Source organism: Mobula hypostoma, chromosome 9 (assembly GCF_963921235.1).
Source record: "Mobula hypostoma chromosome 9, sMobHyp1.1, whole genome shotgun sequence".
NCBI classification, from domain to species: Eukaryota; Metazoa; Chordata; class Chondrichthyes; order Myliobatiformes; family Myliobatidae; genus Mobula; species Mobula hypostoma.
The window spans coordinates 109,175,348-109,190,192 of NC_086105.1; the positions used below are offsets into that span (position 1 = coordinate 109,175,348).

Below are 14,845 nucleotides of genomic sequence, written 5' to 3' on the forward strand. Positions count from 1 at the left end.
AACTTTAATAAAACAATTTTATAGGTTGTATTTTGTAATAGATCTATGACCAGGTGCCCTGCATCAGCATCCTGATGATCCATACAAGTTCCTTGGTTTATGTATATTCATCTTTACTGTGCAAAATGTAGAATTCAGTGTATAGAATTGATCTGCAAACCCGCTGAAGCTCCATTTAATTATTTATTGACCTACAATGTGGAGCAGGCTCTTCTAGCCACACTGCCCACTAATTTTCTTGTCTATTGTAATTGAATTACTTCTGAACAGCATGTATATGCCAACTACATTTTGAAAGCTGGTTTCATGTACCACAATGATTAGCTCTAAAAGACTCTGGTGCTCTAAAGTGTTATAGCACTACTTCCGAACATCTGTATCTCACATTCTTGTTCGAGAATCAATACTTAAGATATTACCGATAAAACTTGTGATTTGACAAGTTTAGAACGCTTGGAAAGGGATCCAACAGGCACTCCAGAGGCTGAAGTCCATTTATTCCATCACCCCAGCTCTGCATGATCTAATAACAGATTTAGGCACCTGGCTTTCAACTGTCAAGTACCAAAGTTTAATTTCATTCCCAAGCTATAGCAAAATCATCATGATTGTCAAGCATTCCATTGCATTAGTGCAAAGCAAAAAAACCTTCATGTGCCCAATATCTGAAATTAAGCAGAAAATGATCAGAAACATTATGGTCAAGCAACACTCAATTTATATCTGAAACACCTGACACCTCAACAAACACCTTTTCTCAGACTATGAGTAGTAGTTCTTTATATTATTAAAAAAAGTCAGAACAGAGGGACAAAGGGAACATCAAGACAAAGTGCAATCATTCCTTCCCACATTAGTCAGAAAACCAGCAGCAATGAAAGTATTAATTCAAGGTTGTTTTCTAATGTGGTCAAAAGATAGTGCTTAATTGAAAGAATAATGACAAAAACATCAAGCTATTCAACATGTCCACTATTGTTTTATTTCACTTCTAACAGCTAACAATTTCACCTAATCTCAGTACAAGTCTCTAATTTAGTTTTAAGAGCATTATACAATTCAGGAATGGTAAATATACTGTTTCAATATCCACTCAGGTGTGGAACCCAGTGTAGTCTTCTGATGCTGTAACCCATCCACTTCAAGATTCAGTGTGTTGCATGTTCAGAGATCCCTTCTGCACATCACTGTTGTAACAGCTATTTGAGTTACTGTTGCCTTTACATCCGCTTGAACTAGTCTGGCCAATCTCCAGACCTCATTAACAAGGCATTTTCACCCACAGAACTGCCGCTCAAAGGAGGTTTTCTGCTTTTCACACCACTCTTTATAAACTCTAGAGACTGTTGTGCATGAAAACCCCAAGTCAGCAGTTTTTGAGATGCTCAGACCACTCAGCCTGGCACCAATAAGCATTTCACATTCAAAGTCACTGAGATCACATTTCTTCTCCGTGCTGCTGTTTGGTGAGAACTGTACCTCTTGACCATTAAAAGATGTACAGCGACATGCAAAAGTTTGGGCACCCCTGGTCAAAACAGGACTTTCCCCCCCAAAATGCATCAGGCTTGTTTAGAAGTTCCTTTGCAAACTTCTGACACTGAATTTTGTGGCGAGGATGCAGGAAAGGTTTTCTTCTGATGACTCTTCCACGAGTCATATTTGTGCAAGTGTCGCTGCACAGTAGAACAGTGCACCACCACTCCAGAGTCTGCTAAATCTTCCTGAAGGTCTTTTGCAGTCAAACGGGGGTTTTCATTTGCCTTTCTAGCAATAATACGAACAGTTCTCTCGGAAAGTTTTCTTGGTCTCCCAGACCTCAACTTGACCTCCACCGTTCCTGTTAACTGCCATTTCTTAATCACATTACGAACCGAGGAAACTGCTACATGAAAACGCTTTGCTATCTTTTTATAGCCTTCTCCTTCTTTGTGGGCATCAATTATTTTAATTTTCAGAGTGGAAGGCAGCTGCTCAGAGGAGCCCATGGCCACTGATTGATGGGACAAGGCTTGAAGCGTCAGGGTATTTATAAAGCTTTGAAATTTGCATCACCTGGCCTTTCCTAACGCTGACTGTGAAGAAGCCATAGCCCTAACAAGCTAAAAGGTCTGAAACCTTGGTAAAAGTTATCTGAGAGCTCAGATCTCTTGGGGTGCCCAAATGTTTGCATGCCACTGTACCTAACAAAGTGGCCACTGAGTGTGATCATGCTCTTGTGAAAACAATGGGCACACTTCAATCCATTAAACTTCAGACCTGTAACAAGAATGAAAAAAAAGGTAAGTACTTCTCTTCAAATTACAATTTAACAATTAATCAGACCTTGTGTACAATGGAATCTCAAGTTCAAATGACCTTATAACCTTGCACTTTATTTACCTGCACCTTGTAATCACAACACTAATCAGTACTGTTATTGCTTTTCCCTTGTACTAATTTAATGTAATTATGCCATGGACTTGCCTGTATAGATAGCCTCCAACATCAAACATTACAATAAACCAATTTAAACTGCTGAATAAAAAAGTGCAACAGAAGTGCTCAACAGGTCAAGGAAAATCAGAACAGAGTTAACATGACTCTGAGAAGGGAAAATAAAGTTACAGAGGATGGAAGGACAATAGACCCTTGTTTCTAATAGTGCAAGGCTCAGGTCTTTGAAATTCTAAGAGACCACCCAGTCAAATTAACAGGTGCAGTTAGAAAGAGCACAGAAGCTATGAATAGGGCAGCAAGAACAAAGCACAAGTTGCAAAATAGTGATTTTTTTTTCCAAGTGTGGGATTAACCATTACATTTTAAAGGTGAACAGATAATCTATCCTGGTGTGGGACAGTGCAATAAGGTCAACACTAGTGGCAGTAATGCAGGTGGATTGAGGAGTCACACCTCTGGAACAGAGAACACAGTTTGCATTAACATACTGGGCAAACCTACAAGGGCATTACAAAGCAAGCAGATAAAACAGCAAAGCAGGCAACAAGATGAGAAGTGTATATCTAAATTACAGTAAAGGTGAAACAAAAATCATTAAAAGTGAAACAAATAAGTAGATAAAACAAAGGAATGAAGAGAACAGAAAGACATCTTTATAATATCAAGTAGTGGGAAGGTTGAGAAATGCAGGAGGGGGTTAATATTGAGTTTGAGGTTTGGGTGCATAAAGAAACACAAGAAAGTCTGCATTGGCTGGAAATCCAAAGCAACACACAAAATACAGGAGGAGCTCTGGTCAGGCAGAATCTATGGAAATGAATAGTCAAATGTAAACTATCTGTTTATTTCCTTGGATGCTGCCTGACCTGCTGAGTTGCTCCAGCGTTTCTGTTGTTTCTAATAAACAAATGGCGGGTGCAAGTACTGTAATCAACAGTTGAGTATGTACTGATAGCATCAATATAATCAACAGGATGCTTGATTTTAAAGTTATTACGGAATAGAACACTAACAGTATTTTGCAGAAAGGATCTCAGGATCATTGCTTTAAATATATAGTGCAGTTTTTAAAGAATACAGGTTTTTTAAAAAAATATAGAATTTGATTCAAATAAACATATAGGATTTAGATATCCTGACTCACACTCCAGTTCAGAAGGTGGCACTAAGATTGTAGGACTTGCAGCCAGTTGTCAGCTGTGAAAGCCAGGAACTAAGTGACTGTACACAAAAGAACAGATGAGGGACAAGAACAGGGCTGGACGACCAAGAGAAAATTAGGCCCACAACCAGGACAGTGTCCAGCAAATTCAGAAATTTAGATGGAAAGAAGGATATTTGATCAGCAATAGATCAAAAGGGCTGCTTCTGTGCTGCCAATTATGTAAAACATTTGTTGTCAGTTCTGACAGAAGTCATCAATCTAAAACATTAAAGCCATTTTCCTATCAAGACATCACTTGGACTTTAACTTTTTTGACCTTTCAACATCGTTCCTTGCTGTCCATTTATTGGTATGCGGGTTTTATCAGCCACAAATAAGAACAGTGGGCAATAAGCTTAGCATACCAGTTAATTTTGGCACACTTATCTTACCAACAACAATAGATAATGCTGTTGGTAACTTTCAGAGTATGCCACACTCAAACTGGTAAGCCACTCAACTGTAAACAATGACAGCACCATGAAACACTGCTTATTGTCCTTTTAGTCACTGCCGATATCAACACAAACTTTGAAGTATCTACATACACACTACCTTGTGAAAAGGAAGCAACACCAACAGGGAGGTACCAAATGATAGCACTCTATTTAACGTACTTCATATTAAATCAAAATGCTGGAAGAACTCCGCGGTTCATGCAGAATGCCTGGGAGAAAAAAAACAACCACCACCCTTCAAGATCCTTTATCACTCTTCCAACAGATTGCTGCTGACGGCGGTGGTATTGATCATTCAGGACCCTCATCATTGGGGATGTGCCCTCTTCTCATTTCTACCATGGGGGAGAGGCCCACACTCAGCAATTAGAAACACTCTCTCCCCCTCCCCCCCACACTATCAGATATCCAAAATTCATGGATATGACTTCGTTTTGTGCTGCACTATTTTGTAGTTCAGAACAATACTCTGTACCTTTAAACTACACTGTTCCCGTAAAATGAAGGCTTTCACAACTATATCATAGATAACAAAGAGAACAGATTATTTTAATTAAAGCTCAACAAGTGCAAACACTCACACTGTAACCTTGAAAACGATTTAGAAAAAAAATTCTCCCCACCATCAAATTTTGAACCGCTCGTCAATATCGTTCTGCACCATTTTATAGTCTAACATGTTAAACATATTTGTATGCGCAACACTTGATACTGCAAATAAGCGTTTTCGATAATGAGGTGCACTGCTGCAAAACCACTACAATTTGTAGTTTTATACCGTGAATTATCAGACATTTACCTCACCTTCCTTAGACTGCGACACAAAAGGCCGCAGCACCGCCGAGCTACCGATTTATACCACTACAGCGTCGTCACCACACCTCGTTACCCACCCCAACACTGAATAACACATTAATACAAGCTTGTTTGAGGCCGTTGAATTGCTCCATGCTCGGTCTGGGCCTGATAATCTGTTGGTTAATCTCGCGAGATCTCGGAAGCTTTAATAGACGCGCGGGCCGGAGTCCGTCCTTCTGTGGAAAATTATCACGTAAGTAGGTTGTTGGGGGATCCTCGGTAATCGGTGCCATATCCCAGCCATCTGCCCTTCAGGCCTCCCGTCTAGGCTGGGAAGCATTCTTCTCCAATTAATAAACTTATTTTGTTGGTCTTTTTCGTGTCCGATGAGGATCTAATTGATGGTGAGGTGTTTAATACTGACCGAGTTCTGGGGCTTCTATACCCCGGTTAGGCCAAGAGCCGGACTGGACGAGCAACCGCGTTGATTTCCGTACAGTAGTGGATTGTATCGGTTTTCTTGCATGAAAAATAGCTCACAGCCCTAACTTAAAAGGAATCAAATTTCACGTAAGATTCATATGTGACTAGGCTTCGGTAGAAAAATGCATCTAAGTAAATTAAGCTGTAAAATCTTTGCTTTCACTTGAATCAACTTCACATCCACGCCTTGGTTAACATATTCAGGAAGTGTGATGAGACGACGCTTTATACTTTTGCAGTTAGCATTTTGTTTAAAAATACAACAGCGTATTCGAGTACAAAGTGCAGTGATTACAGGTGGAATTGGTATTGGTGTCATGCTCGATGTTTAGCCCTCCGTGTAATTGATGGTACAACCCCAGCTTGGTTGTGTATTTATTGTAATGAGTGGGAATTTTCAGTAAGTAAATTGGCTGCTGTTGTCAATGATAGTGACAGGCAAATAATTTTAAAAGTTATTTCATTAAAATCTTTGAGGTCCATTAATAGGGCAGTACTTCATCCATTGGTGACTGAAAATTCTAACCTCTTGTATTTTTTTTACTGTACACCAACCGTAGAGACACTCGCTTAGCATCTGGGAGGTTTGAATCTGTTTCTTTAGTGAGAAACATAAAAAAGAAGGAATAGTAACTAGAGTTTTGTAATAGTGGGTGATGATTGGATAGTGAGGTACCAGGATGTGATTTATAATAAAATCAGGGAATGCTATACAAGAACAATTTTATTTATGTAATGATGCATATTTATTGTTTTACTGCTGTGGGCAATTATTAATTTAGATCTGTCTAGAATGTAGATTTTACTCTGCTTTTGAAATCTGAATGTGTTGCTACTACACACTGATATATTTTTTGCTTTATAGCAAATGGCGGACGACGCCGGTGGTAGAGGAGGATTTCGTGGTGGGTTTGGTTCTGGCGGCCGTGGGCGTGGTCGAGGCCGCGGTAGGGGTCGTGGTCGAGGCCGGGGTGCACGTGGTGGTAAAGCTGAAGATAAAGAAGTAAGATTCACAATTGAGTAAATGAAATAGTTCTTGACTTTTTTGTGTATATGCACAAACTTGTTGTGGGGTTAGTTCTGAAATATGTTCCTTAAATCTCCGCAGTGGGTACCAGTAACAAAGCTTGGGCGCTTGGTAAAAGATATGAAGATCAAGACTCTGGAAGAAATTTACCTTTTCTCCCTTCCTATTAAGGTAAAGTCCTGACAATTTCATATTCTTACTATGACACATTTTTATAATTACTCATGTGAAACATTGTCCTGAGTTTAAAGCTTGTTTTTGTATAGGAGTCTGAAATCATTGACTTCTTCCTGGGTTCAGCTTTGAAGGATGAAGTTCTCAAGATCATGCCTGTGCAGAAGCAAACCCGTGCTGGCCAGCGCACAAGGTTCAAGGTCAGGGCTTTTGTCTCTAGATCACTATTGTACAGAGTGTTACTTTGTTACTTGTTTGAAAAGTAAATTTTAAATTTCCTTTTTAAAATTTTCAGGCTTTTGTTGCTATTGGAGATTATAATGGCCATGTTGGATTGGGTGTCAAATGTTCAAAAGAAGTAGCCACTGCCATTCGAGGAGCTATCATTCTGGCAAAACTATCTATCATTCCTGTACGACGTGGTTATTGGGGTAACAAAATTGGAAAACCACACACTGTACCTTGCAAGGCAAGTTCACATACTGATTTAATTCTTCATTTAATGTGGTAAGGTTTCAGTTATATTTGTGGTTCTGTGAAGGACAGTGATATAGCAAATACCTGGCACAACATAAATAATTCAGACAATTGTTGGGTATTTTGGCTGCATTAAGATGAATAAGTGTATGTATAGGGGCAAATAAAGGGGTATGTATGGATCCAAGTCGTTCTGCCATTGAGAGTTGCGTGTACTTTGTCCCTTTAGGACAGAGAAAAGGAAAGGTATTCTAGTATGGAAAGATAATAGGTTTTCCATGTCTGATAATGTAATGTTAAGCAGTGTTACCTGCATATTATTTTTATGCAGCACTCTGTCCAAAGCCATTGGATCTTTTGTACTCCATATTACAGGCATATATATTCCTCACCATTTTCATTGTATTCTGAACAGAACTTTGTATAACTTTGCTTAATGCTAGTTCCTTAGGTTCTCTAGCTTTGTTTGATTCAGTCCCTACCAACATTTTAATGTGTATGCATGTTAAAAGTTCATTTTAAAATGGACGACATCTGCCCTTTCCAGTTCCTTAGTGGTTGCCTTCTGCAGTCTGTTCCGATGAAGGAACTTTTCCCTGAAATGTTAACCTTTTTGTTCTTGCCACGTATGCAGCCTTACGGGAGTGTTTTGTGGTTTTATTTCTGGTGTGTCACTTGCATTGGTCCTGCATATAAAAGTGCTGTCTTCTGACAGGGACTCTTAAGGCTGATTTATACTAATGCATCAAATTGATGCCGTAGGTACAGCGTAGCCACGAACCCTACGCAGGGCCTACACGGACCCCTACGCTATAGTCTGACGCGCACCTCTCCCAAAATGTAACTACACGTCATGGCAACACAGACCGCAACAACTGCGATTGGTCTGCTTGGTAGCATCGCATTTCCTCCTACACTGCAATAGCTTCCCATTGGCGACTGAAGGGCAGGGAAGGAGCGCTGGCTGCAATGCTTTCCATAAAGCTTTACAGACCTCTGAAAGTATGGAGGACACATTTTGCTTTTACGATAAAAGATGCTTGCTTTAAACTTGTTTACCCCGGGAAGGACTACCATGATCATGAAGCCTTGCACGGGCAGGTGTGTGCGCATGCGCGACATGCCCGAATTGCAGAGCAGTGATGCAGACACACCAACGCACAAGTATAAATGCTCATAACGCGCGTAGGCCACTTGCGTAGGTTATGGCATCCGTTGGTCGCACAAATATAAATCAGCCTTTAGTCTGTAGAAGTTGCACGTTTTCAAACAGTATCTGTCTTGCTGTGGCCCTGGTGCGAATTGCACCAAATTGAGTCCAATTTGTGCGGAACCTGTTTTTGTAGTTCACTTTCTGCCTGTTCCAGAATGAATGCCAGTGTCACAATGTTTCTTAGCCATTTATTCATCTGCTTATCCCAAATGCTAGTTGCCATGTGGCAGTGGTTAACAAAATATAGGCAAAATCTCAAAAGTCTGTTGTAAAATGTAGGTCCTCGCGTCCAAAGTAATAACAACTGCGTCTTTCCAAACAAATGTACTTTCTACATGGCTTGAACTATTCCATATGCCGACGCCAGAGCAGCCCACTGATTCTAGAAAACTGATTCTAGATTTGGTGTTGTGTAATGAGCTAGATTTGATTAGAAAGCTGAACGTAAAGGAACCTTTAGGAGTCAGTGATTATAATATGATAGAATTCACCCTGCAGTTTGCAGTTTACCCTACAGTTAATGTTTTGATGGAGTACAGAGAATTGAAGAGGCATGAGAGGGGAGTTTGCCAAATTTGTTTAGAAGGGGACACTAATGGATGATGGGTGGAGTTGCTAGAGACAATTTGGAAGCCACAGGGTATGTCCCAAAAATGAAGAAATATTCTAAAAGGAGAATGAGCACCATGGCTGACAAGGGAAGTCAAAGACAGCATAAAAGCAAACAAGAGCATGTAATATAGCAAAAATTAGAGGGAATTTGGAACATATGGAAGCTTTTAAAAACCCAACAGAAGGCAACTAAAAACAAGGAGAAAAAACAAGAAATATAAAGGTAAACTAGTCAATAATATCAAAAGAGGATAGCAAAAGTTTTTTTCAGATATATAAAGGCAAGAGTGCTGGAAAATGATGCTAGAGAGGTTGTTACAGGGGACAAAGAAGCGGCAGATAAGTATTTTGTGTCACCCTTCACTATGGAAGATGAGCAGTACGTGAGAAATTTGAATGTCGGGGCAGAACAGTGTAGTTGCTAATACTAAGGGGAAGGTACTTGGGAAGCTTGAGAGGTCTGTAAGGACTACACCTCAGGATTCTTAAAGAGGTAGCTGAAGAGATTTTGGAGGCATTATTAATGATCTGTCAAGAAGCACTAGATTCTAGAATGTTTCCAAAGGACTGGAAAGTTGAAAATGTCACTCCACTCTTTAAGAAGGGAGGTAGGCAGAAGAAAGGAAATTAGAGGCCAGTTAGCCTGACTTCAGTGGTTGGGAGGATGTTGGAGTTCATTATTTAGCATCAGATTTTGGGGTACTCTGAGGCATGATAACATGCCATGCCAAAGTCAGCATGGTTTCCTTGAGGGGAAATTTTCCATGCTGGTGGTCTGACAAATCTGTTGGAATTTGAGGAAATAACAGGCACGGTTGACAAAGGAGAGTTTGTGGTGTTGCTTACTTTTTCAGAAGGTCTTTGACATGGTTTTATAGGAAAGCCATGAGCATGGATAGAAGATTGGCTGGCAGGAGCCAAAGAGTTAGAACATAGGGGCTATTCTGGTTTGCTGCAGGAGATTAGCGTTCCACAGGGGTCACTTTTTACCTTGTATTTCAGTGATTTAGATGGAATTGATGGCTTTGTGCCCAAGTTTGCAGATGATACATAGATAGACGGAGGGGCTTCTAGTGCTGAGGAAGCAGGAAGTCTGCAGAAGGACTTGAGCAGATAGGGAGATTGGGCAAAGAAGTGGTAGATGGAATATTGTGGAGGGTAGTGTATAGTCATGCACTTTGGCCGAAGGAATAAAGGCATAAAATGGGGAGAAAATTCAAAAATCAGGTTCAAAAGGACTTGAGAGTTTGCATGCAGGATTTACTTGCAGGTTGAGTCAGTGAAGAGAGGCAAATGCAATGTACAGAGGACTAGAATATAAGAGCAGGAATGTGATGCTGAGACTTTATAAGGTATTGATCAGACAGCACTTGGAGTACTGTGGGCAGTTTTGGGCTCCTTAGATGGGTTGGCATTGGAGAGGGTGCAGGAGAGGTTCACAAGAATGATTCTGTGAATGAAAGGTTAATATATGAGGAATGCTTGGCTCTGGGCCTGTACTTGCTTGAGTTTAGAACTGCAGGTTATTGTTAGACCCTAGTGAATATTGAAAGGCCTAGATAGAGTGGATGTGGACAGCATGTTTCCTCTCGTGGGTGAGTTTAGGACTAGTGGGTAGAGCATCAGAATAGAAGGATGCAGAAGAGGATTTCTATAGCCAGAGGGTGGTGAATTGGTGGAATGCTATGCCACAGACAGCTGTGGAGGCCAAGTCATTGAGTATATTTAAAGTAATGATTGATAGGTTCTTGGTGGTCAGAGCATCAAAGGTTACAGGGAATGGCAGAGAATGGCGTTGAAAGGGATAGTAAATCAGCCATTATGGAATGGTGAAGTAGAATTGATGGGCTGAATGTCTTCATCTCCTATGTCTTTGGTCTACTTGTAAAAAGGTATAGTGAATGGGACTTTCAGATCTGTTGACAAAAGATACTGTAATTATGAAAGCTTCTCAAATTGTCATACCATGCTTCCTTTTCCTCACTCCAAGAGCCTCAATATATTTGATAAACCAGCAATTTAAAACAGTTCAGCCAAGGTTCTTTCTCTTCCTCTAGATCAGTGGTTCCCAAATCTTTTTGGGTTGCCGGCTCCTTGCTCCCATACCACATCCCCAGTGTTTTCTTCTCCCTTTCTGGACATCATGTAAATACTATAAAGTATTTTTATTTATGATACAGTGGAACAAAATTCAAAGCAGTGGCAAATAATTGCAATAATTCAAATCAATTTGTTCTGGTGCTTCTGCTAGTCAAGGTCAACCATGGAAATCCTAGCTATCTATATTCGATAACCCAAGCCAGGGCAGTATGATCTGGCGAGCAAGTTGATGAATCCAATGGAATGCAGAGACCCATACAGTTTGGCACCAGCAGCGATGTAGGAGTTGCCAATTGGCATTGAACTCAACGCAGGACTGCCTGAGATTTTCCTTGGAATGTATTCCTAAAACCTTCATGAGTGGATATAAACGCAAGGCAGCAGTGGTTTGAGATCCAATGTTTTCCTTCTAAATGAGCTACCAGCCATGGCTGATGAGCTCTATCTGCCCAGTTACTTTTTAAGGTGCTAGTAGCCTGCCTTTGCCCTTTCAGTAGAAATAGTTTTGCCAAGCTTAGTAGCGAAGCCACACATGAAGGCTGGGAACTGGACTTGGTTATCAGAGGCTATTGAAGACACTCCATTGGAAAGATTCAATGGTTTTATCTCTTCTCTCCTCTTCCCCCCCCCCCCCCAAACTGCTATGACAGCCTTAAGGAACCTCAAATATTGTACTGTAGTACAGTAGTGAACAGTAAGAAAGCATGGGCCAGGCCTGGAAAAAGATAGCTATCTTCAGACCGGATTTCTCATGATGTCAAATACTGAAGAGTCACATTGCTTTTCAACTATAATGTGAATAAACTCTTCTTGGGCTTTCAGCTGGAGACATGTATTGATTATAACCAATGTTTTGATGGCAAACTCTGCCGTCTTCATCCCTGAATAAGAGTTTATCATTTACACCTTTTTTAACTGTAAAATGCTTTGACTGAAGTCTTAAGAGAATGGTGGGTTAGCAGAAGATTGGGTGATTGCACGTTCATTGTAATCAATTGGGGCACTGAAGATCAAATATATTCAAGTCATTCACTTCTTAAATAAGCCTGTAATCCTTCAGTTGCTCCCTTGCTGCCAAGCACATACTCACCACCCCCTTAATTTTTTATTTCCTCCTTAGAAGCTCCCATCTCCCCTGGGGTGTGTCATTATTGCTCTAGATCATTAATCAGACTAAACTGTTTCTGAAGGACATGAGGGATTGCAGATTCTGAGTCTGTGGTAATAATCTGCTGGAAGAATTTACTGGGTTGAGCAGCATGTATGGGGGTTGGGGAGGAATTGTTGATGTTTTGGGTTATAAACTTGATTCTCCTCATGTACAACTTTGACCTGAAACATTGACAATTCTCTTTCCCCACCAATACTGCTGAGTTCTTCAGATTGTTAGATAAACCCTATTCTGATCTTGCATTTATTTGCAAAGTTGTCAGGTCTCCAACTCTACAGCGTCACTGATGTCAAGGCCAACGATACTAGTACTGAGCAGGGTTACTTGGAGCAATCTTGCTCAGTGCAGTTTGGCCAAATTACCCATTTTTGTTTGTGATATTAAACTTCTACACAATGCTACATAAATTTTCTGGAGCCCACTAACTTGAACAAGCATTTTGTATTATAAAAATGATTTCTGTTTTTGTCATTGAGAATTGAACTGTCCATTTTTCATTGAGTATCTTGTAAAATTAAGTGTTAGATTAAAAAAAAATTTAGTGTACCATTTACATTTTGAAAATGTATTCTATACAGGTGACAGGCAGATGTGGTTCAGTTTTAGTCCGCCTGATCCCTGCCCCACGTGGTACTGGTATAGTCTCAGCACCCGTACCCAAGAAACTACTCCAGATGGCTGGTATTGATGATTGCTACACCTCAGCCAGAGGCTGCACAGCTACACTGGGCAACTTTGGTAAGTCAGAATCCTGATCTTGGCAGAAGAATTCTGCTTACTTTTATAGAAACATAGAAAATAGGTGCAGGAGTAGGCCATTCGGCCCTTCGAGCCTGCACCGCCATTTATTATGATCATGGCTGATCATCCAACTCAGAACCCAGCCTTCCCTCCATACCCCCTGACCCCTGTAGCCACAAGGGCCATATCTAACTTCCTTTTAAACATAGCTAATGAACTGGCCTCAACAGTTTGCTGTGGCAGAGAATTCCACAGATTCACCACTCTCTGTGTGAAGAAGTTTTTCCTAACCTCGGTCCTAAAAGGCTTCCCCTCTATCCTCAAACTGTGACCCCTCGTTCTAGACCTCCCCAACATCGGGAACAATCTTCCCGCATCTAGCCTGTCCAATCCCTTTAGGATCTTATACGTTTCAATCAGATCCCCCCTCAATCTTCTAAATTCCAACGAGTACAAGCCCAGTTCATCCAGTCTTTCTTCATATGAAAGACCTGCCATCCCAGGAATCATCTGGTGAACCTTCTTTGTACTCCCTCTATGGCAAAGATGTCTTTCCTCAGATTAGGGGACCAAAACTGCACACAATACTCCAGGTGTGGTCTCACCAAGGCCTTGTACAACTGCAGTAGTACCTCCCTGCTCCTGTACTCGAATCCTCTCGCTATAAATGCCAGCATACCGTTCGCCTTTTTCACCACCTGCTGTACCTGCATGCCCACTTTCAATGACTGGTGTATAATGACACCCAGGTCTCGTTGCACCTCCCCTTTTCCTAATCGGCCACCATTCAGATAATAATCTGTTTTCCTATTTTTGCCACCAAAGTGGATAACTTCACATTTATCCACATTAAATTGCATCTGCCATGAGTTTGCCCACTCACCTAACCTATCCAAGTCACCCTGCATCCTCTTAGCATCCTCCTCACTGCTAACACTGCCACCCAGCTTTGTGTCATCCGCAAACTTGGAGATGCTGCATTTAATTCCCTCATCCAAGTCATTAATATATATTGTAAACAACTGGGTTATGTGTAACTTTTGTGGGAAAAGTTGTGAATCACTTGGAATTTGAGTTGTGTAATTGTCTAAAGCTAGAACAATATGAAATTATTTGTTTACTGATACCAAAGTTAGTTAGTTGGAGGCCAGTATAAATTATGTGACTTTATAACTTAGTTGTGCTCAGTATAAAGTATTTTTTCTTCTCTGTTCTGTTAATTTAACCTGCTGGTATGTAATAGAGAGGTAAATGGGGGAAAAAAATGGGTGTTTTTTTTTAAGGTGAACACTGAATTTCAAGTTTCATTTTTGAAACTGAATTGGTTGTTTTGCTTATTTACAGCTAAAGCTACCTTTGATGCCATCTCCAAGACTTACAGCTATCTGACCCCAGATCTTTGGAAAGAGACTGTATTTACCAAGGCTCCTTACCAGGTAACCAGTCAATTTATTTGGATTCTGATTATAAAAAATAAAATGATTTGCAAATGATTTTAATTCAGTCATTTTAACTTTAATGCCAGTACTAAATTGAACTATGTATAATCAATTAACTTCTACGTAATACACTTCAGTTTGTAATTAGTGCTGGTATCTGTTTTGCTCGTCAGTGTTGCCAGCTTTCAAATATTTGTTTTCCTTTTCAGGAATTCACTGATCACCTGGCCAAAACTCACACCCGTGTGTCTGTTCAGAGGTCCCAGTCTGCTGTTGCTCCAGCAACATAAGCATTTATGAAAGAATGAAATAAAATCAAATCATTTTCTCATGATCTTGTGTTACTGTGTTCTGTTATGATGACATAGGTTTTGAATGAAGTATAAATTGTTTGCCAAATTATTTTTTATATGGCATGGGTGTATAGGTAATATCAAATGTAAATGCATTTGATACCAAGCTGTATCGATCAGGAGTTGTGAAAGGAGTCTGTCCTCCCTGTGGAATGT

At 40.3% G+C, this 14,845-nt stretch overlaps 1 protein-coding gene, 1 long non-coding RNA gene and 1 other non-coding gene across 3 annotated transcripts; 1 reads left to right on the forward strand and 2 right to left on the reverse strand.

Annotated features, from left to right (window-relative positions):
• Positions 1-959: 959 nt before the first annotated feature.
• Positions 960-4,992, reverse strand: LOC134351355 (uncharacterized). Its single transcript, XR_010019133.1, has 2 exons — positions 4,906-4,992; positions 960-2,259 (listed from the first exon to the last, which is right to left on the reverse strand). It is a non-coding gene; the product is annotated as an uncharacterized LOC134351355 (long non-coding RNA).
• On the reverse strand, positions 3,946-4,075 carry LOC134352410 (small nucleolar RNA ACA64). Its single transcript, XR_010019407.1, has one exon. It is a non-coding gene; the product is annotated as a small nucleolar RNA ACA64 (small nucleolar RNA).
• Positions 4,993-6,226: 1,234 nt separating the features above from the next.
• Positions 6,227-14,670, forward strand: LOC134351934 (small ribosomal subunit protein uS5). Its single transcript, XM_063058872.1, has 7 exons — positions 6,227-6,385; positions 6,491-6,580; positions 6,676-6,783; positions 6,879-7,052; positions 12,735-12,894; positions 14,242-14,333; positions 14,546-14,670. Exons 1-7 carry the CDS (start codon positions 6,251-6,253, stop codon positions 14,624-14,626), a joined length of 840 nt encoding a protein of 279 aa, XP_062914942.1. The 5' UTR covers positions 6,227-6,250; the 3' UTR covers positions 14,627-14,670.
• The last annotated feature ends 175 nt before the right edge of the window (positions 14,671-14,845 follow it).

Excerpts from the sequence above, each read along its gene's own strand:
- LOC134351934 (XM_063058872.1), top strand. The coding sequence starts at position 6,251 with ATGGCGGACGACGCCGGTGGTAGAGGAGGATTTCGTGGTGGGTTTGGT. Across the intron at positions 6,784-6,878 it reads GCCAGCGCACAAGGTTCAAG|GCTTTTGTTGCTATTGGAGA; the intron begins GTCAGGGCTTTT and ends TAAAATTTTCAG. Across the intron at positions 12,895-14,241 it reads AGCTACACTGGGCAACTTTG|CTAAAGCTACCTTTGATGCC; the intron begins GTAAGTCAGAAT and ends GCTTATTTACAG.